The sequence below is a fragment of the Coccinella septempunctata genome, chromosome 4, assembly GCF_907165205.1.
Source record: "Coccinella septempunctata chromosome 4, icCocSept1.1, whole genome shotgun sequence".
Classification (NCBI taxonomy): Eukaryota; Metazoa; Arthropoda; class Insecta; order Coleoptera; family Coccinellidae; genus Coccinella; species Coccinella septempunctata.
Genome location: NC_058192.1, coordinates 14,893,207 through 14,914,841, shown reverse-complemented (window position 1 = coordinate 14,914,841; position 21,635 = coordinate 14,893,207). Strand labels below are relative to the sequence as shown.

The 21,635-nt window shown below is 35.2% G+C and overlaps 1 protein-coding gene across 6 annotated transcripts in view; it reads right to left on the bottom strand.

Annotated features, from left to right (window-relative positions):
* Positions 1-876: 876 nt before the first annotated feature.
* Positions 877-21,635, bottom strand: part of LOC123311810 (asparagine-rich zinc finger protein AZF1) — a 220,215-nt gene continuing 199,456 nt past the window's right edge. For 3 of the 6 annotated variants that reach the window (XM_044895906.1, XM_044895903.1, XM_044895909.1), the window contains exon 2: positions 877-3,496. In XM_044895906.1, the coding sequence (XP_044751841.1) occupies positions 1,830-3,470 (1,641 nt within the window). In that variant the 5' untranslated portion in view covers positions 3,471-3,496 and the 3' untranslated portion in view covers positions 877-1,829. Of the gene's footprint in view, positions 3,497-4,923; positions 5,031-21,635 lie in introns of all 6 variants that reach the window. The other 3 variants (XM_044895904.1, XM_044895905.1, XM_044895902.1) reach the window with 2 other exon arrangements.

Genomic DNA, 21,635 nt, shown 5'->3' with positions numbered 1-21,635 from the left:
TATCATATCCAACGTTTTTATTACTCGGCAAAGGTCAATGAAATGCATGAAATTAACGTTCAGTAACATTTATTGTAATAAGTTCACAATTATAATAATAAAAAATTATAAAATGTAAATATATAAGATTCAAAGTATGAAAATACTTGGATAAAATCAATAATACACAAAAAGGAGGACATAAAATCTGATATAACTATACATAACATGTGAAACTGAATAAAATTCACGTCTATGGCAATAGAAACGTAAAGATTTAGCTCATAATATTCAGCGTATTACATAAAATGTATATTTCCGTCTATATAAATGTAGATATATGAAGTTTTGTCTTTCAGATAGAACACAGGTGAGAATGAGCTTGGCAGTTTGATTTTAAGGTATAAGCAAGCAGAATCGTTGATTTGTATGAGATCCAAACATTAATAAATCCCTTTACCATGGCAAAAGTTGCACACTCTTAACAAGTATAGAGAGAACCATTTACAAAAGTCAACAAAATACTGATCAGATTAAAAAAGAACAATTGGTATCTGAAAAGAGGGTGGAAGTCTTGGAGAGACGTCTAACATATCATAAATATTTATAAATTAAACAACAAAATTGTGATTTCTTCGTGATTAATGTTTGACAACAACGTTGCTGTTTCGTACTCGCATTGCATATTTTGAATGTTCATTTGAACATGCAAGTGAGTGTTTGAAGGTAGACATATTATTTTAATGCCTTGACATAATGGTAAACTGTAGTTAAGTAAACTATGCACTAAAGTTAAACAACTAAAAGCAACTAGGGAAAAGTACCTTTCTGCAGCACTTGGAATGTTGAAAATTTCATATAAAAATGATAATCACAATTATTATTATCCAGATTGTATCCAAATAAAGCTACAGTACTAAGAATCCACTGATTCCGTTTTAAATCAACATACCAAAATGCCAAGAGACTTAACAGAAGTTACATTATGATGTCTCAATTTCATCTCACTTTTCACGACATAACATACTCGTGACTACATAGTATTAACATGACGAATTTATTTAACAATCTAAAGTGAATTGAATTATAAATAACATCAATATTGTGGGAGAAACGTTAGTTTGACCCTGTAAAAAGATTCCGAGTATTTTGGTACTAATTTTACCACAAATAAAGTCTATAAATAATACGACAATACAGAAATGGCAAGATAAAAATGTTTTAGGCAGAACTGAATTGTTAACTTTATACAAAACTTTTGAATTTTAAACATATTCAATAATCACAGCACGTACAAAATAATTAACAAAAATGATATAATAATTAGGAACAAGTGAATGTGAAAAATGAGTATTATTTTCTTCCGTTTTGCTGTTAATTATTGCATTTAAGTTGGATTTTTATCTGTTTTGAATATCCCAGATGAGGTTGGTCTTTTATCGAGATGACAATAAATAAATAAATTAATTTACAATACTACTACTAAAATTTTCGATTATAGATATACTCCTTAAAATAAACGAAACCATCGAGCATATCAATTTGCTCTTGGATAAACTTAGAAATAGATTCAGAATTACATGATGGATATCTAAATGGAAATTCTTTTTCATTTATATGTACAGAAAGATTTTCATTTCGTAAACTAGCTGAAGTGACATACTTCAAGAATAAATATTAATCATAATATAAAATTTCTATAACTAGAAAGCAAATTCATAAAATTTTTCTAACTTCCAATAAAGAAGTTCTAATCAGTTTTATTTCGTTTAATTTTCAGAGATATCATTTGATTTCTTTTACATGTTTCAGTTTCGAAGATTCGACTTGTTGATTGCATTACAAGATGGCTACCTAGACTTAGTTTTGGTTGTGGCAACATTACCAGCTGCAGCTGCGTTTTTCTGGGCGATGTGCGTTTGGTAATGTTTTGCCAGATGAGCTTTCTGCCTAAAACTTTTGCCACATAAACTACAAGCGAAAGGTTTTTCCCCAGTATGCGTTCTTATATGAACATTCACTGAGTATTTATCTTTAAATCCTTTGGAGCAAATACTGCAATAATGAAGAGATCTTTCCTTTCTTATGCCATTGCTGGTTGAAGTAGCATTTTGAACTGTTGTCTGAGATTTGTTTCCACTATTTGATCTTTTATATTTTTTAGGTGTTTGTTTGGTACTTGATACGACAGGTGCTGCTATCTGGATTGGGGTGAGGTTGTTCAGGAGACCGATTTGGTCTGGACTTATGTTATAAACGGTGTTATCAACGGAAGTGTCAATGTGGCAGAATTGATTCACCGATTCAGCGACCTCATCTGCTATCCTCTTCAACTTTTCGTAGTCGTCAGGGTATTGTTCTAGTTGGCACAATAGAAGATCGTTCATACTTTGAGAACTTGTGGGGTTATCTTGTTCATTTACGTTCCCCCTGTTTGTGATGTGTTCCTCAAAGATGACTTTGCCGTTTGCATCTATACCTGCTACAATTGTTGGTATATGATGATCACTGTCGTCTTTTATGTAAATGTTGTTCTCTGATTTACCCGGTGGGGTTGATAGAGCTCTTCTGAGTTCTGTCGTGTTTTCTGTCTTGACTTTGACGTTTCCGTTGTAACGTCCAAAAGCTTTTCCTTGTAAGGCACTTCGAAGTAAAGAGTCTGCAGCACCATTATTGGTAGTGTTTTGGTTGGTTAGTTTCCAGTCATTGTTGTTATTGTTGAAGTTATCGTGAGCCTCCAGTAGCGGCGTGTCTATTATCAAACTATTAGCCAATTCTTCTTTGTTATCGGCAAAACCACTGTCTTCGTAGGTGTAGGTTTCGGACTTGATGAGACCATCGGTGTTCGGACTTATGTTACTCTCGCTGTAATTATTGTTGAAACCGTTCATTTGACTTGGCATGATGCTGAGAATGGAGTCAATGTCCAGGTTGGCCTGGAGTTCCATAGAGTTGGGGCTGGACATCGACGATTCTTCTTCTTTAGCCGTTAATGGCGGCCGGTACCACGTGGGCGTCTGATCCAAACCGTTATTTAATACTGTTAGAGTGGTGTAAATGTGTCCGTCAGTGTTCGTTTTCGTATTTTGCACAACACTATTACTAGCATCGTCCGTGCTCCAACAATACTTATTTAAGTCTTCTAATATGGCAGTTTCTAACTTAACAGTGTCTTTATCGCTCCAAAAACTCGCGTCATAAGTCGTAACACAGTCGGTGCTGGTGGGTATTTGCGAACTCAGATCCGCGGTCAGCATGTTGTTGGTGGCTGTGTTGTTGTTGTTGGTTTCTTTATCTTCCGCACTGCCGTTGCTCAGGAAAGCGTTCACAGATCGCATCTGCTTGGTGAACTGCTGGATGGAGTGTGAATCGTTGGAGTCGGGGGTAACAACGAAATCGAAGAAGTCCGTCTTTGAAATGTCCTCGCCTCGGAAAGCTTCGGTAATGTCCATTATCACAGATTCTGTCAACTCCATGGAATCAATTTGCATACATTTTTTGCCTCAGCAGCCTCTACCTAGAACAAAAAATTAAGAGTGAGGCACCGTTTTTTCTATTTTTTTAAGTCAGACTTATGTAAATTGTATGTTTCAAAGATACTGGTGATTTTAAAAATGTTTGAGAAAGTCATGATGTATGCAGATTATAATGAGGTGAGAATGTCTCTATTTCATGCTGCGATCATTGGGAGTTTTGATCAATTAACATATTTCACTGATGAAAAATTGTTTATTTTGAATTGAAAAACTAATAGTCGAAGCATCTTTTAGCAATCTAGCAGAAATATCTTTAGATGTTTCTTAAACTGTTCTTGTATTTTTAGTGAGAAGCCATGAGTATTGAAGCAAGAAGTTTTTCAGTTATTACGATTGAGTGTTCACAAAATAATTAACTCTTTTTGCAATACCTTTTAGGACAATATTCCAGGTCCTTATAGGTTATCCTGAGGGTTACATTGATAGGATCAGTAAAGGGAAACGAGTTGTCGACCAGCGGAATGAAAATTTCAGTCATCCCACAATATTGATCATAAAGAAATGATCTAGCTAGATTCATCTTATAGTCGTAGCCAAAAATGAAAAGTAATGATTTAGGTACGGTTTCGGACAAGAAAATTGTTGTCATTAACGTGAAAGACATCTTCAGTCGACCGTGATTTTTGCAAATATTTGAACATTGAAACATAAGAGCGAGTAAACATTACCTGGCAGTAGCCTAATATGGCACCTAATTGTTATTTGCTTGCACACACATTTTAAACAAATAGAAAATCCTAACAGCTGAAATGGACATGCTAAATTTTACTCCTGCAACTTTCACATAATTCTAAATTATTGCCCGAAGTGTATAATTAATAATTCATTATGAATCAACATAATTAGTATGAATTTCTGCATTCCATGAATTCTATAGCTCGCCGATTTAGGCGATTGCATATTTCTGTTTTCACGCCACTAATGGTGAGTGTTGGTCGTACCATAAATCATTCTATATCTAGGCACGAAAATTATTCAGATTGTTATCGAAAACTCGGCGGATTTCTTCTCTATATTTTTTAAATAACAGTTAAAGAGATGGCAGAAAAATTGATTTCCCAAATTTTCAAAATAAGCAAAATCCTTGTGTTTGCTTCAATATTTCGGGTAGGTATAGATTAAGCATTTGGTACCTTCGGAATGTCCGAATATTGTAAAAGCCGGATACATCATATGTAGATAAAAAAGTTTTTGTGATAATGAACGTCGGTCTTTTCTACTGAAGCATCAGTTCGAAATTGGAGGATTCAAAATCTGATGTGAAAATATTTTTATCGAACTTGTCGGTTCTATCCAATATTCAGAAGTCTCTAAAATTTCAATCCAATATAATTCGATTTCTCGGTGATCAAACTGTTTGGAAAGGAAGAGAAGTGTAAAACATCAGAAATTCATTTGATCATAATACCATACAGTTACGTGACAGCTTTATGTTGGAAAACGTAGCCCAAAACTTCATGAAGCGTCTAGACTTGGTGTGTGCCAGCAAATGGACGCCATCTTTGAAACTTGATGCTGAAATTGAAAACTGTCAGTCCTTCTCACCATTTCCTTGCAGAACTATCCCAATCTAACTATAGGAACTTATTGTCCACCAACTGTATTAATACGAGACGTAGATACTGCTTAATTTGTCTTTGAGAAAAAACAATAGCAAAATAAATAATTAGAAACTCTCTCCTGATTAGGGTTGTTATATTCTATCAAACGTCACTTGATATTTCAAGCAAATTTTGAGCTTTTTCTTGTTCGTTTTTTTGGAAAGTCTTTAGACTGAAAACATTAAATATGTTAATTTCATAGAAGATTATAGAGGCACAAATGGAAATAATTAACCGAAATCATTTAGCCGTCCCTGATTATCAGATTTCTTGGTCCAATTTCAAACGCATTTCAAACGTCCAACATTATTCAGTTTGCATTTCGCGGACAATTTATAGCGCATCGTGTAGAGAATTTTCGGCATACCGCCATAAAATATTTAATGGCAAGTAGCGGGCATCTTGTAAGAGCCAAGGAGAAAGTTACTAATCTTTAATGCAACAGTGCATGCCAGCATTTGCTTGCAATTTGCGCTCGAAATGCAATTCGTAAAAAGTTCAATATCACCTCATTCTCGAGCGAATAGATTTCCCGTCCAAAAATTCTTTTTCTATGCAAAAATGATGAATATTTTTCCAATGTTTCTGCTTAACCTCTCTCCAGACCCAGGCATCAGAAGATATTCATTATATTCTAGTGAATTTCTAAGCACCTGTTTTGTATCATAATTTGTTCTGAAGAAATAATAGCAACTTGGAAATAAGTAGTGTCTTTTTGAAGGATTCTCTGATGAATGAACATTTTAAGAGTTTTTGAAAGTGAATTAACCATTGCAAGGCGCGATTGCAGTCATAGAGATAAGTACAGAGGCGACAAGGCTGGAGAGAGAATTAGATGCAATATTTCATGGATCTACTTCTACATCTCGTTAGCTTACACTCAATGGCAGTTGCTGTATAGTTCAATGAAATATGTCATAAATATATATTTGTCATTTTCTTCATAATGGTTCTAAGATATTTGTCAGTCTCCACAGCAATCATCGTAAATATAAAAATTGTTAAAGGAAGGTTGATTGTTGTGCCATTCCTCTGATATCACTCTTAAAAACACGAGCTAAGCTTTCCAGCCAGAGACACATACACACAAAAAATCTTTGAAATTGCATTTCATACTTGACAATGATTTTTTGAACGCTCATTCTCATTATCTCTCTGGAGACGCCACTGGCATCATCGTGAACTAAAAGAACCTCAACACCAATAAATTGACACGAGCTAAGAGTGAGCACTACATAATTGCACCACAAAATGCGACAGCATCTCGTATAACCCATTGAATTGAATCAAGAAACGGATAAATAGATCAGTCCGCCTGTAAGTTACGTCGCAGGCGGCTTCTTCTGTTTGACGTAGGCGTCTCGAACTGTCAATTAAGTTTCACTCCTAAACGGAATTCCAAAACAAACGTTGTCGGTTGTCGTGGCGAGTTTCAAAACTCCTTGACGGTTCGGTTAGTTATAATGGTGCAGTCGTTGGCACGTAATAGACTGTGATTTACATAACTCTGGAGTTCCACAGGTGTCTTAAGGTATGCCGAATACCCCCAGTTTATGGCTCGATTGCGATCTGAGGAGCACCGAACGAATCTGGTTCAACGAAGAAAGAGCGTGGGCTTGCGAGAGATACCTACGAGTATCATATTATGGTCTTAGTTTTCAGAGCTGTGCCGCTAGACTCTAGAGTCTAGATACTCTTGTGATGATTTGGTCCTGGACAAGCTCGTGACTTAAATGGAGTTCTTAAGTCTTGAGGAATCATGATGCTCTCTGGCAAAATCTTCAGACTATTTCTGAACAACCATCTCAACAGATTCATAACTAATTTCAGCGAAAAATTATACCTAAGCTTGGAAGATTTCTCATGTGAAACCTTAGAGGGAAAGGAGAGGCAAAGAGATCTTTCCTTTACAGGCTGAATCGGCTAAGATTTATATCTGGCAATCTGATTTCCAAATTCTTATCGAATACCAAACTATTTTTTGAGTTTGATTTATATAAATAATAAACAAATAGTTCCAACGGATCATAAAAATTTGGCGCCCAATATGGGACTTTAACATATCCAACATTGCGCTTCAAAATGTCCAACGTAAAATGATTAAAATTTGATCAATCTTATCCTAATTTGATAAATTTGTTCGTTACAGTATCCATCTATTAATATTAGCAATTACAATTGCGAACATGGATACCAGCACTAAATCTGCAGAATCAGGAATACAAAACATAAATTAACCTCATGGATACCTACTTCAGCAGTGGAAGTAATGTCGGAGAGATTGAAAGGTTAATTAAGAGAAAAATCGAGTGAAATGAAGGAGATTAATGGAGAGATGGACAAAAAATGGTAGTTGACCTTGATATAATGGATAATAGTATGATTGAAGAAATAAAAAATAAAATTGAGAGGTATCTCGAGAAATTCAGGGAAAATAGAAAGAAAAAATGCACATATAGAAGGGCCAGATGAAATTATCATAGTACAACATAAAAAATTGGGACAGTGATGAGTAGAACACTTCTGATACATAAGAAGTTTCCCATTATAGGTATAGAATACAGCAAATGGAATTTTGCCAAAAGCATGAAAAAACAACATCCATTACCATTTGTAGATTGTTCAGAGGCCTTCGCCTGTGGGAGCTAAGATCTACACCTTCAAACAATTTCGGCGTTCATGGAGAAATCCGTCCATGAAATGGTTTGGTACTCGATTAGAACCCTGCGGACCTCCCCAAATATTTCCAAGAGGACCAGGATGTGTTGAAATTTATTTATGGCTATTACTAATCCACCAAATGCGTAACTGAATTGCACCGGATTCATCAGTATGCGTCAGATTTGCGTCACGGTTTAGTTGCGATATATTCGTATGAATATTAATGGGAAACTCTGATCCGAACGACTTCGCGATTCTTGACAATTAAATGTGGTTTATTGACCTTGTTCTGAGTTTGTCTATATCGTACCAAGTATTGACAAACGTTAAAATTATAATCATTAACCGTATCGTTTCTGAAATTGCAGACAGTTTTTGTGCGCATTCTTGTATCCAAGGACGGAAAAATGACGTTTCAAGGCGGCAGTGTGAATTTCCTTGTCAAGAAACGAAACATTGCGTTGGAATTTTGATGGTTGTATCCGGATTCTTCTGACTCATTCCTGTATAGCTTTTGATGTAAAAAATTATTCGTTTTAGGTATCAACGAGACCACTGATATCACCAAGTGATGTCATACCAAATTGATTTTCCCCAAATTTTTCAATAGTGAATTACTCCAGTAGCTCCTTTAATATCTTCGTGCTCAAGCTGATAACTGATGAACCTATCAGACCTTTTTTCGACTATAATCTAACCTAAACTAGTAAACCCATATAGAATTTCATCATGGCTTCATTTTTCATACAAATATTATTAGCATATTTCAAAGACAATGAACCTATCTACTATGCAATTTCTCTATTCGTTTCAGAACTATTGAATGGTAGAGAAGTAATTTTTTCATTCAGACATCAAATGCAGAACCATCTTTGTGGAGAAAGCTGATTTGAAAATGAAATATCTTTCTCGATGGGCTGAAATTGATGTCAGAATCAAACCTCCAATATAGGTGCTAGTCTTTTTTCGTTGCCAATTTCATTTTATGATGGGAATTGACTGAAAACTTTCAGCTATTGTGAAAACTGTGCCATTTGACCCTACGATATATTGCCGCAATCAAAAGAATCCTCCAACATATGTCAAAGTAATTTGTTATTTCCTTCTTCGTCGAAACTTCTTTAGGAGGCATAATGCTGGATATTTTTCCATAACTTTTCCATGTATTCGCCGAACGTATAGTGGTCTCATTAGTCAATTAAAATAACCGTTATTAAGAAATATACAGCCGTTACTAACCCAAGAGTGCAGAGATATATTATGTGAGCCTAGGCGTTAGGGATAGGTAAAGAATTCAGGGTTAAATTTAAGCAATTATCAATTATTAAGGCAGAGTTGTTCAGTTTAGGTTAGCCTGCTTCAATTTTTACAGGTTGAGCTGGGTTCAGCATTGAACTCGGCTTTTATCCGAATCAGACTCAAAAAGACGTGGCCTGATAGATGAAACTCAAATTTTCGATGAAATTAAGTGTGTTACACTGAATAAGGATACTTTAGTTCACCCATTTGTTTAACTACTCCGTTTTTGGTAGAGGGGGACCGATCTGGAAGGCCAGACTTCTGTGTCAGTTCTCTAAGACCTAAGAAGTTTCTTCTTCAAAAATCTGCTGGAAAAGTTCTTGCTTCAGTGTTTTGGGATTGCCATGGAGTAATCATGATTGATTTTTTGGATAAGGGTAGAACAATAACCGGAGACTACTATTCGACATTACTGATCACTCTATGGGAACAAATTGAAGAGAAAAGACGAGGAAAGCTATCCAAAGGTGATTTGTTTTTGCAGGACAACGCCCCTGCACACAAATCTCATGTTGCCATGCAAACAATTCGCGATTTAGGTTTTGACTTACTAGAACACCCCCCTTATTCACCAGATTTGGCTTCACCGACTATCATCTCTTTCCTCATCTGAGAAAAAGTTTGAAAGGTCGTAAATTTTTTTCAAACGAGGAGGTGAAAAAAGCTGTGGAGATCTGGTTTGCAGAGCAAGAGGAAACATTTTTTTTGAAAAGTCTAGAGACGTTGCAGGTTCGCTGTAATAAATGTATCCAATTTAGAGAAGGATATGTTGAGTAATAAAATATTTTGACGTTGAAATTTTGTTTGTTCTATAGTAGGATAAGAATTTTTCAATATATCCTCGTAGTACTATGTAATTTTGAATTGACTCCATAATTATTTTTAAATCTATTTTGTTCATTTTTTTATGTTTCGTTGTCCGAATGATTTCATGTATTCTATAGATAATCGTGGCACATATAATTTCAACAAGCTTTTAGCCGAAAAAATCCAGTTCGTATAGTTTCAGATGTATTTTTTTAGCTTTTTAGCTCATTCATATCATTCCAATATGAGCAAAGCTTTGAGGAATCATTTGCATTAAGTCAGAAATGAATGGAAATGAGGAGAAGCAAACAATAAGAGCATTCTTTCCGATAGAAATGACGATAACACATTGAAAGAAACACTCAGAAACTGTTAACACAAGAATATCCAGATTGGAAGATAAAGAACTAAATGAAACACAAAGAGAGTGTCGATTAATTTCTCCAATTCTGAGAACCTGAACCATAATTATCCTTGAGCTCAGATCCAATCTGCCGATGAAACTCAGCCCGTTAATGAGATCTTTTTCTTTTCCGAACAATCCAAACCTCTTTAAGGTGCGCCGAGTCGAATCAGGCATAAAAACATTTGCCAACAAAGAACTCCAGTAAACCGTAACACCAAACGATCTCATAAAATCTAAAGGAAAATATTGTACCACAACAGCTGAACTTATTAAATATAGCTCAACCCACAAACTATATCTAAGTAATAGCAGTCATAACGTGATCTTGTCTGCCGTCCAATAACAAGAGTTGTAATTCCACCGGAGCTTTATTTAATTTCTTTCATGATCTATATTTTATTATCTCAAAAATGCGACGCGGAGATTTTATATTGGCCCGAGCGTAAATAAGTTTGTCCGTTATTTTTACATCGAAAAAACATGCAGAAATGTCGGTAACGCCCTGCACGAATTTGTTATATATAAGGCGTTTCACTCTGATCGACACGATCTTTTTATTTTTCATTCCTAGAGCATAGCGAGGAAAAATAGAGAAAGCAGCTAGATCGCACCTGAATTCTCAACTATCGTTTTCTCGGTTTGGCACGGTCGTTATCGCATTGCTACGGATTGAATAAGGTGTTAATAGTCTTCCATATTTCAAATAGAGTCATCTTGATCTGACCTTAACACGTTATTACAAGTCATCTAATGAAATTAACGTTTATGAAACTCCGCCGTTTGCTACTTTCGACGGTCTCTTTAAAAGTTGTCCATACCATTTCGGCGGTGTTATTTAGGTTTCGGTCTTTCTTTAAAATGCGTAGACAGGGGCATATTTATAATGAATGCCTCCGTGGAACAGTTTGCTCCAATTCAGACGGGATAGACATAGACATAGGTTCATTACTTTCTGAGCATCCTCGTCAATCTATTTCCGCCCAATAAATAAAGATACTTGGAAAAAAATAGTAACACTAACGCTGCTGTTTTTATCGTATTCGAAAAAAACTGGAGTCAGCCAAAAATTAGTCAAGACCTAAAGGTTGCCTTGAGGTGGATGAAATTCAGAGATTTATTACTTTACTCCATTCATTTTTATTTTAGCACTTGGTTGGCCATGGAAACTTGACACATTTCACTCTGTATAGTACAAAAATATGTAGTTATGACGCTTGTCAAAACATTTTTGGGTTTTAAATCAACGCTATGTTGCCCATTTCAGTTTCTGTTATTACGTATTTTATCACAATGTCACAATCTCTTCGGAAAATATGTGATGAACATAATTGAAGTTTATACAAACTGATAGAAGGCATACCAAATCCAGTTATTTGCATGAAAAATACAAGAAATCAGTATAATATCATAATATGCACTAGCTTCAGGAGAGTTAATGTTCGTTATCTTCTTTGGCTAAAGTTTGAATACGTTACATCGGTTGTAGATTTCAAAATATTAACCCGAAGATGAAATGTGTTGGTTGGGAATGGGTATCTCCCGAAGGAATTACATAACAGATAATTAAAAGAATGTTAAATTTTCAACAAAAATCATCTTGCATCCATATAAGTAAAAGGTATTAAAGGAAGTTTCAAGTCAAGATGAACTTCACCTTTGAACAAAAATTTCACATGAATTAACAGGACAACTGGCGCGTATTTGTGGCTGTTCATTTTAATACATTAATATGATAATAATAATTAGGTATTTATTGATACTTTAGGACATTTACAATGTATAGGACAAGTCAAATGAAAAATATAATAAATTTTCGGGAACTTATTTTACAATGACATTCATCGAAAATCCTGTAGTAAACTTTTCGCATTAATTCACTCAAACATAAAATTCTCAAATGCCACAATTTTTTTGGGTCTCTGAATAGAAGGAAATTCTTTGTCATCCTCTTCATTCACAATCTTTCTGATTGCGGAAATATTCAGCTGTCGTTTAGATGCAGATGAAACTTTATATAAATTCTCTTACATTGAATATGTTCGCTACTGTCTGACGAATTGTGGATTTTAGAATATCAGTGTATAACTATTTGAATGAGCGGACCTGAATTCTGAATAGCACTTTCTGAAACCCTGTCTCTTTTTTCAATCACCTTCGGCACTTTCGTAATAATAATTGATATTAGTTGTGGCAACGGCGTTATGACATTAACGAGATTTCATGAGTGCCAACCTTACTCCGTTCTAGTTACAAAAACTTGACAAATTTATTTCATGGCCAACTGACTGCTAAAATAAATGTGAACTGGACTGGAATAGGAATTTCAAATGCACTACATCACGACTACCAGAATAATACAAAAATGTTTAATAATGATTCCCTCAGGGGGTTTTCCTTTTAAATGGTGGGGTCTAAAGCATCAGGTAGCACATTCTATTTAAAAAACACTTCAAGGTTTCTAGTTTTAAATTTTCATCTTGCGAGAAGTGACCGAATGCACTTTTTCAGAATAATAAAAGAGCATCTTTTGCCTATCATCAACGGAAACATGAGAGAAGTTCCCATTTTTTACCCCCCATGTCTCAGAAGGGGTGAATATTCGACCCCAGGATTCATCACGAAATAATAAAGTTTTCGGACAAGCAATCACCACCTGCAGCTTTGCCGCATCTTTTAGTTGACCCCCCTGTATACTAACTTAACACTACCCCCACAGTAGCAATAATTTTGTAAGATGTGTTCACGGAACAACATTCAGCAGTTATTAGCTGTAATAAATATTTCTTCAGATGGACATTTATGCCGACCATAAAATAGATGATTAGTTTCGTGTACTGAATATGATTTGGCACACAATTCGCGAATTCCATAGTGAGTTTATTCTTAGCTGAAGGGCATAAAATACTCAGAATTCATCGGCTGTCAGTTGCCAAACCAACTGTCACTAGAATCAGGCATCCCAACCTAAAAATTGAACGAAATATCACTTCTCGGTTACCGATGAAATTCGTTTCGTTTTTTTCCACTCATAAACAGTGCGAATCATTGGTTTCCTCGAAGATATCCTCGACCGTCTGCGTTAAAGGTGATCCTGAGTCAACAAAAACCATTGTAAGGTCAGAGTTCACGAATGCAATAAATAAAGATCACCGTGGCAATGCTCAACGCAGACTAGAGATATGCAAATACAAAGCGGGTGAGGTAATTTCCTCGATAGCTGTAAATTCATTTCAAATGTCATGTGGAAAGCTAGGAACCTGCAGGTACCAACCCGATAACGAAAAATCCCTATGCGGTCGGGCGACTGCGATATGAATTACGGTCGAAAAATTGAATATCATGTTGGGCGCGAACTAGCGCGTTACCTCAAAGGTTAACCGTCTGACATTACGAAGGTTGGTGATCGTATCTCGGAGCGGTGAAAAGGAGATTTTCCCGTCGATTGCGACGTTCTTTTTTCCGCCATTTCTTCGGTTATTCGAGAAATATGTAAATGCCAGTTGATTTCGGACAGTTAAGACCCGTTTGGAGGACAAGGTTGAGGCTTCTGTGGTGATAACCCTTGCCTTGAATGTCTGCGAGGTAGTTATTCTAGTGGAACTCATTGCGGGAGTTTATTCACCTCGTTTATTTCCTTTTACTTTTGAGCGGTTTCGGATAACGCGGGAATATCCGAAAAACGCACCAAATTTCACATACCGGTAGATTCGGGTGACTTTGGACAGTCCTGTAACTTGGGACAATTACTCCCCTTGCAAATTTCTTTGTTTCTTACCATTTATGAGTGAAGGTACAAACTTATAAGATCGTGTAGCACCTCTTCGGTTAGCCTAACAATTAATTCCTGTTGAGTTTGCCGTGACCAGAGCTTTTGAATTGACGGGAAAAATTAACGAATTCAGGAGAGTAAAGGAGCGTTTTTTATGGCCCTTATACTTTCTACTATCCTGAACATTAGAATATTAGATATGTTATGAAACAAGGTTGTTTACAAACCAAACGGCAACACGGTTTCATTCATTCATTTTGTTGTTTCATAGGGTGACTTGGGACAATGCCGAATAGATACAAGCGGCGCATTGGCAGCAGGAAATATGCCGATTTTTCGCAGGATATTATTATTTACGTTATTTCCACAAAGAAATCACCAAAGAATGAAAGAAATCAAAGTTCCCTTGTTTTGTTTAGTTTTTTTACATTTGAGTTGAAATATATTTACTTTCGCTGTAATAGGGGTTTATCAAATTTCAACTATATAATCACGAATTCTAATTTTTTAAAACTATACACCGTCCCAAGTCACCTATTTCATTTGAGAGTTGAGAAATCAATAGATTTTTACTAAACTCCCAAGCCTCCCAAATCGGTGGGTGACTTGGGACAAGTATATTTTTTTTTCAAAATTTATATCAAAATTTTGAGGCATGGCATATATCCTAATCAATAGCCTGAGTCATTAAGCATATTGAAACATCTTTTTCAGACAAAAATAGGTCACCGTTTTCGAAATATGACAAGTTGAATTCAACAATCGTCCCAAGTCACCCAAATCTACGGTATATGTTTTATTGTTTCTTAATAAACTTTTTGAAAGGGTAGGCTTTCAATATTCATGAGCTATTTTCGAACCCAAACTTCAATTGATACTCCATAACTCATTGAAATCAAGTGGTTTTGAATCAATAGTTTGCATTCAACTTTGCCCTAACAAAATAAAACAATGCAACGAACGAAAAATTCAATATTGTTGTCCATGTCACTCCTTATGACAATATACTATCTACTCGCCAAAAAAGTTATCCCTTTATTGGTTACAGTATTTCTTAGTTTCAAGAGTCTCCAGTGGTTATCTTAATCCCAAATCTCAAAAATAGTTCCCATATTTTGCACTAAATCTGTGCCAAATTTCATCAAATTATCGGCAATAGTTTCTGAGGGAAAACCTCAGAATAAATTTTTCTTGGTACGGTGATTGTAACATGAGAGTTAAAGTAACTGTATTTCTTTGTTGTACGAAATCTAAATCAAATCGTAAACTGTTTAAATTTGAAGGGAATTATAATTACTATTTTCTTGAACAATTATGATCGTTCATTATCAGATAGATTTCTAGAAGAAAACAGAACTGGATTTTTCAGTTAGTGTCTTTATCGCACGTTGAAGTCTCTGAATATCTACCCAGAAAGAATCATAGAATCCTTCTACAGCATTGCTGTTGAAGTACAATAAGTTTTTCGAAGAGTAGATATTATGCAAACTTCTCATTAGGAATTTTTTGATACTACCTGCAATATACCTATACTTTTTCGAAAATGTGTTCTTATAAGGTATTTACTTTCTTTTATTTGCGAACTCGCATGTAAGTTTGAATGTTTGACCATTTGTTCATATTTTATATCATTCAACGCCTTATTATTTTCAGCCTTCATAAGGACAGAGATAAATTTGTCGGAAATTCTGCTATCTTAAAAATAACCTACATAGAGTCTAGAAAATGATCCACTAAAGTTGAAAATGTATCCGTACATTTTCAACTTTAGTCTTGATGTTCAACTTCATTCCTCAAAGAAGATGCTTAAATCTTGAACTGAAAACCTATGTCACTAGTACTTACTTAGAACAATTGCTCTCTCCTAATTTTTTGGGCTCATAATTTTTAGTTTTAAAAAGGTTTTCATTTCTGCATCCCAACTATCGTCTGGAGTTAGCTCCTTAATTTTTGAATCGAAAGTTTGCTACCTATGCGATTATTACTTTTTTCGACAGAAAAATAAGTAGGTAGTACTTAAAATCTTATGGTTAATTTTGAATGATAATAATATGATGAATGTTGTCGCCTTTTTCATTTAGTCAGTTGGCTCAATATCTCTTTTAATAGAGTTGTGAGATAATATGTTGCTCTAATAAGGACCAAATCATGGTCAACATTACTTGCTGGATCACACGTTGAAGTCTCCTGAAAATTTCCTGTATTCCTTTGAAACATTTCAATTCTAGATTATGCCTTTATAAACTCATTTTCTAAGCTCATAATCATCATATTGTTGAATGTAACTCCAGTGCACAATTTTAATTGAAAATACCAATAAAAACAGTTCAGGTCAGGGAAGAATTTCTCACCCTGAACGCATAAAAACCTGTACAACTAACCGTTCTAAACAATTTCAGTGTAGACATTGAAAATTCCACAACTTTCCAAAGAGAGAACACTGTTCCACACTATTTCTAAGTTGTAGCAGCAACTTTATTAATACAAAAAAGGAGAACAATAACATAAAATGTAAAAGCATAGCATTCACAGCGTAATTAGAGTAATTATTCGGATGACCAGTTCACATCGGAGGATTGTGTGAAAATGAGGAATTTCTGATGAACACTCTTGGAATTCGAAGAAGAAGTTGCTGGAAATATAGTACCTAATCATCTGTAGTTGAATTATTCTTGGGATAATATTGCACAATAACAATCGTCATGATGAATACCTGTAGGTGTTGTACACGGTTGTCATCAAAATGAAGATGCTTTGCCACAAATGGAAAATATTAAATCTCTTGACAAGCCATCACTTCCCATAATTTGACGAACCTTTTCAATCACCGTTATTCATTTAAGTGGGTTTTGAATACACGCAGTTGGGTAAAATATGATAATATTAAATCCGCGTTATATTCAGTACCTAGGTTTTGTTAACCAAGTGAATTTCTGTACATTACTAGCTATAAAGATGTTTGTTTCAACGGAATATTTGAAGCCACAAATATTTCTTCTATTTCAGGCACTGAATACCTTATATCTAGGTACTAATGATTTTACTCATCATGAAATTGGATGAGATTCTCTAAGCTCACCAACCCATCAACCTTATATACTCGTATGAATAATGATATATAACCTTATTAATAGTACTTTCTTCCACTATTTTTTGATTGTTAGAAAACGAAGAAGTTTTGTTTGCCCTTCCTATCATGGGAACGATTGCGTTTTTGACGTGTTAATGGCAGACAAACATTCTTTGAGGTACTTGTCTAGACATACAAAAGAATACTGTGAGGTAGGTCAGATTGAGAAGGTGTTAGCTGATCCTAAGTAAAGTTTACACAAATAATTTGGTTGCTTACTTGGACACTCAAGTCTTCTATTCGAAGTATACATCTTTCAACCGCACAAATGATTTCTGATTATGACCCACTTCTACAACAATGTCGTATATTTTCTCGATTTCGCTTTGCATCGATTCTGATTGACGTTGAATGAAATATACAAACATTGTAGTCAATGAGAATGAGTGAGAACAGTGGGCTGTCCATGTTGTGTGTGACGCCAGTGAGGTAGCTCATTGAGGAAGTTAGTGGAGACAACTGATGCTTTACGATGACATCTGTAGAATATTGAGGAAATTGCATCACTATTTTTTTCTTGGATTTTGTTCGTAGTTCAGTCCAGTTGACTTTATTTTCAATGTTTGGTATATATACAGGGTGACAATTTGAAAACTTGCCAGTCCAATTATGTCACGACAAGGATGATTTCAGATAAAATGCCGGAACAGGTCAATTTCTATTAGTAGGGGGACACATTTTGAGACAGAATTGTAAGCCGAAATCTCCCCAACCCTAGGTGTGGGAGCTATCACCCCTAAATTCTCAATAGGGAATAGGGGGTGAGCTAAACCTCAATTCAAAAATTTTCATTGAGTCCTTGAAGTAGTTACAGGGGCTGACAATTTGTAAACTTGCCAGGCCAATTATGTCTCGACAAGGATGTTTTCAAAGAAAATGCCGGAACAGGTCAACAGGGGGACATGTTTCTAGCACAATTGTAAGCCAAAATTTTCTCAATCTTAGGTATAGGTGGCTTCATTTGAAACCGAAACCTCAGAAGCGTTCAAACACCACTGTTGCAAAATTCTTAAAAACGCAAAAGATAACAACATAAAACATCAAATTTCTTTTGAATGAACATTTTGTGGACAACTTTTGAAACGCTTATAAAATTTAACACTCAATAATCATTTTTAAGCTCCGCCAAATCGTAGAATAGTATCATTTGGGGCACTTTTATTGGGACAATAAATTCATAAATCTACCTATCATGTCTAGTACTGTGCAAAAATGTCTGCCACATAACTCAAATCACCATGTTCTGTTATATTAACGATTCCATTGGTAGAAAATTGGTTTTGACAGTTAGATTTCATCAAGTTGAAAGATGAACAAGGCATTCCTTTCTGTCCTGTACACAATTCCAAGAATAGGATACCACAACTGGACGAAGTCTTCAATCAAAGTCTTCTCTTGACGAGAGACCGACCATCTAAATAAACAATGAGATAAATACATAATACTCAATTACAGACGAGCTATTGGTGAGACCGTACGTGTTCACACAAAACCTTGATAATACGTCATCAACCTAATCCATATAATGGATTTCCCTAGCATATAAAGTATGAATTATAGTTCAAACATCATGAGAAAACAGTTTCTCGTATCATAAATCGTGTTCATTCATTTCTAGGCGAATACCGTCTATTTATGGAGAATTATTAGCATCAAGAATTACAATTAAACTGAAATTGTAGTTTCACATTCAGGAATATACACAATGCATCCAGAAGAGATTCAATAGAAAGTTTAATGAAACAGTGAGTTATTTTAATTGTTTATTAAACGAAAGAGGAATAATACCGATAATTATCTCATAAGGAAAGTGGACATATCCACGATTATGGGAAAATTAGTTTTGTCGACAATTGGTTTTTCTTTTTTTTGTCATGAATGCCGAAACACGAATAGATTAGAATATGTTCCGGGAATAGATAATTTTAATTTGATATTGATGCTGTCATAGGACTTTAAGCCTCAAGCTTCAGTTTTACGTTATTATCAATATAAAAAGTACAACATCATAATGATAAAAACAGAAGGAAATGCACTATATACAGTTTTGAACAAAGTAAGATTTATGTGAACGTTTGGAAGGTACACGTCGAGATTCATATCTATGGTTGTTATTGTACAAGAACTAGGGAATCCGTTACAGACAACTTAATATTTTCTTCACTCAAAATAGACATATTGACCTTAATTGGATGAGATTATATTGAAGTCTTGCTTCTATAATGCCGGACATTGAAATTGTTCGAGATTGAAAACCAAAATAAGCTATTGGAGGCTGAAGATTCGCCAATGGTACCTTAAAAAGCCTCTATCTAAGTATTCCTTGAAATAATTACCTAACTCTACCCTTACCTTTAATTCAACGAAAAAGTTACACCTTAGAAAGGCAACCTAGTAAGGAGTTCATAGCTCACGGGATTTTGCCAACGTATAAAAAAATAATAGTACATTCAAACTTTCTTTTGAATCCTTTTTGAATTATGACCAAGGATTCATCTTTTTTGTCATCTTGAAGGTGAATCTGGTGAATTGATTTCACCAAAAATACCCTCCAGCAGATTGATGGTTCATCGGAGCAAAGAGAAATTCTATTTCGCTGATGAATGATAGATAAACATAAAAAATCCTCATAATTTGTCCACTGTTGAGGTAGCCAAACCTGATAAAGTAGTGAGGACGAGTTCACTAATAGCCATTTAATGACACGTTTCAACGCCAAAGGGCAGAACAGATTATGGAGACGTGGCTAGATTGCAACATTGCCGAATCTACCCAGTCATTTAATTGATATATTATTCAATTCTTCATAGATAACCGTAGGGCTGGATTAGTAACATTTTATAATCGATGAAAATCAGGCCACGCAGCCTTGCCTGCGTGAAATTTTCAAACAGGATATAATTAATCTAGTGAAATCTTTGAAGTATCGGTCGAGCTTTAGTCTGAGGAATAACATGGGCACAGATGCAGGGAAAATATGCATATAAAAAAACCATTGAATTTTCTCGGAATTATCGTTCGATCTCATATGAACCCGTTAAAAATTGCAGGCGTTTGCTGACCTTGCCGATTTCTAAAGGAACGTACGGTATCAGGTGACTAATCGGAGTATAAATAGTAAACCATGAGAGGGAAAACGGTATCCAATTATTTCGCTGCTAGCAAGATACAAATTCGTTTTTGTTTTTTGTGCTCTTGGTATATGTACCAACATTTGAACATTCTCCATTTCCGTAGAATTTTAGTGAACACTGATTGATGTACTTCTTGTGATAAGCTTTCCAGATCTGTAGTGCAAATTATTTCTAAAGCCCAACTCGATTCACTTTTTATGTAGAGAAAAATGGTTGCCCATAATATACTCGAACGAATTCTTTTGATTGAGGGTCCAGGGATATTTAAACCTGAACCCACTATGATATAAATTAATTCTGACGTGGTAACATATCTATATCTAATCTATCTACTTAATAATCTCCATAAATCGAAAATTATTTGTTCAGAGCTAAGATGTCCACTCGGATGTCAATGATAAACTTGGGAAACATTTATATTTGAAGTACTTTAAAGTACTCAGTGGTTAGTCTTCATGGAATCAATTTAGGCCTAGAATGAATAGTTTTAAAACTATTGCTCTGTTGAAAACATATGATTAATTTAGCCTTCATAGTGCCAATCACGATTGTTTAGTACCTACCTGTCAATTGCACACATTTCATCGATATAGAAGATAGTACTATAACTATAACCAATAGAACTATTACCAATTACGTATTGCCACAATGAAGGCAATTAGAAGAAATTTCAGCCAGAAAATATTTCGTTCAAAGATGAACTCGCCTCCAGGCAAGGCCTAGCCGCAAGAGTCATCGCTTCAGCGAACCAGGAAATGTGAGAAGTTGGAGGACAAATAGTTGAAAAAAATGTACAACGGAGCACTCGACTGTGACTCTCAAACCTAACAAATTGTGGAGCACGGTACAACTCACAATGCTGCACACAGATAGAGCCATAAATTCGATCTGTAAATTGAAAGGAAGCGTGTTCCAGTGCATCCTCAAGTAGTGTGTTATAATGGAACACATATTGAATGTATTTATGTTCGGGAACTCGCCATTGTTAATGAAGTCACGATTCAGAATCTTTGTTGCATTTCAATTGGAAAATATATGAATCCAGCTGTATTTTTAATCTCCGCATTGATGTTTAATGCTATTAATGATGTCATCCAGAGACGTTGTTTATGATGATGAGGCGCCTGAAGTGACCAGATCTAGGAGAGTCCAGGAGATCGGCTTCCTACGGTGCTCATTTGGATATCTTCACACGTGAAACGTTATACAAATGCGATAAGGTTTCAAATATATAACGATAGATATAATATAATCCTCATGAGATAGAATCTACGAGGAACTTGGGGAATTCGAATATCTCAGAAGTGTAGAGG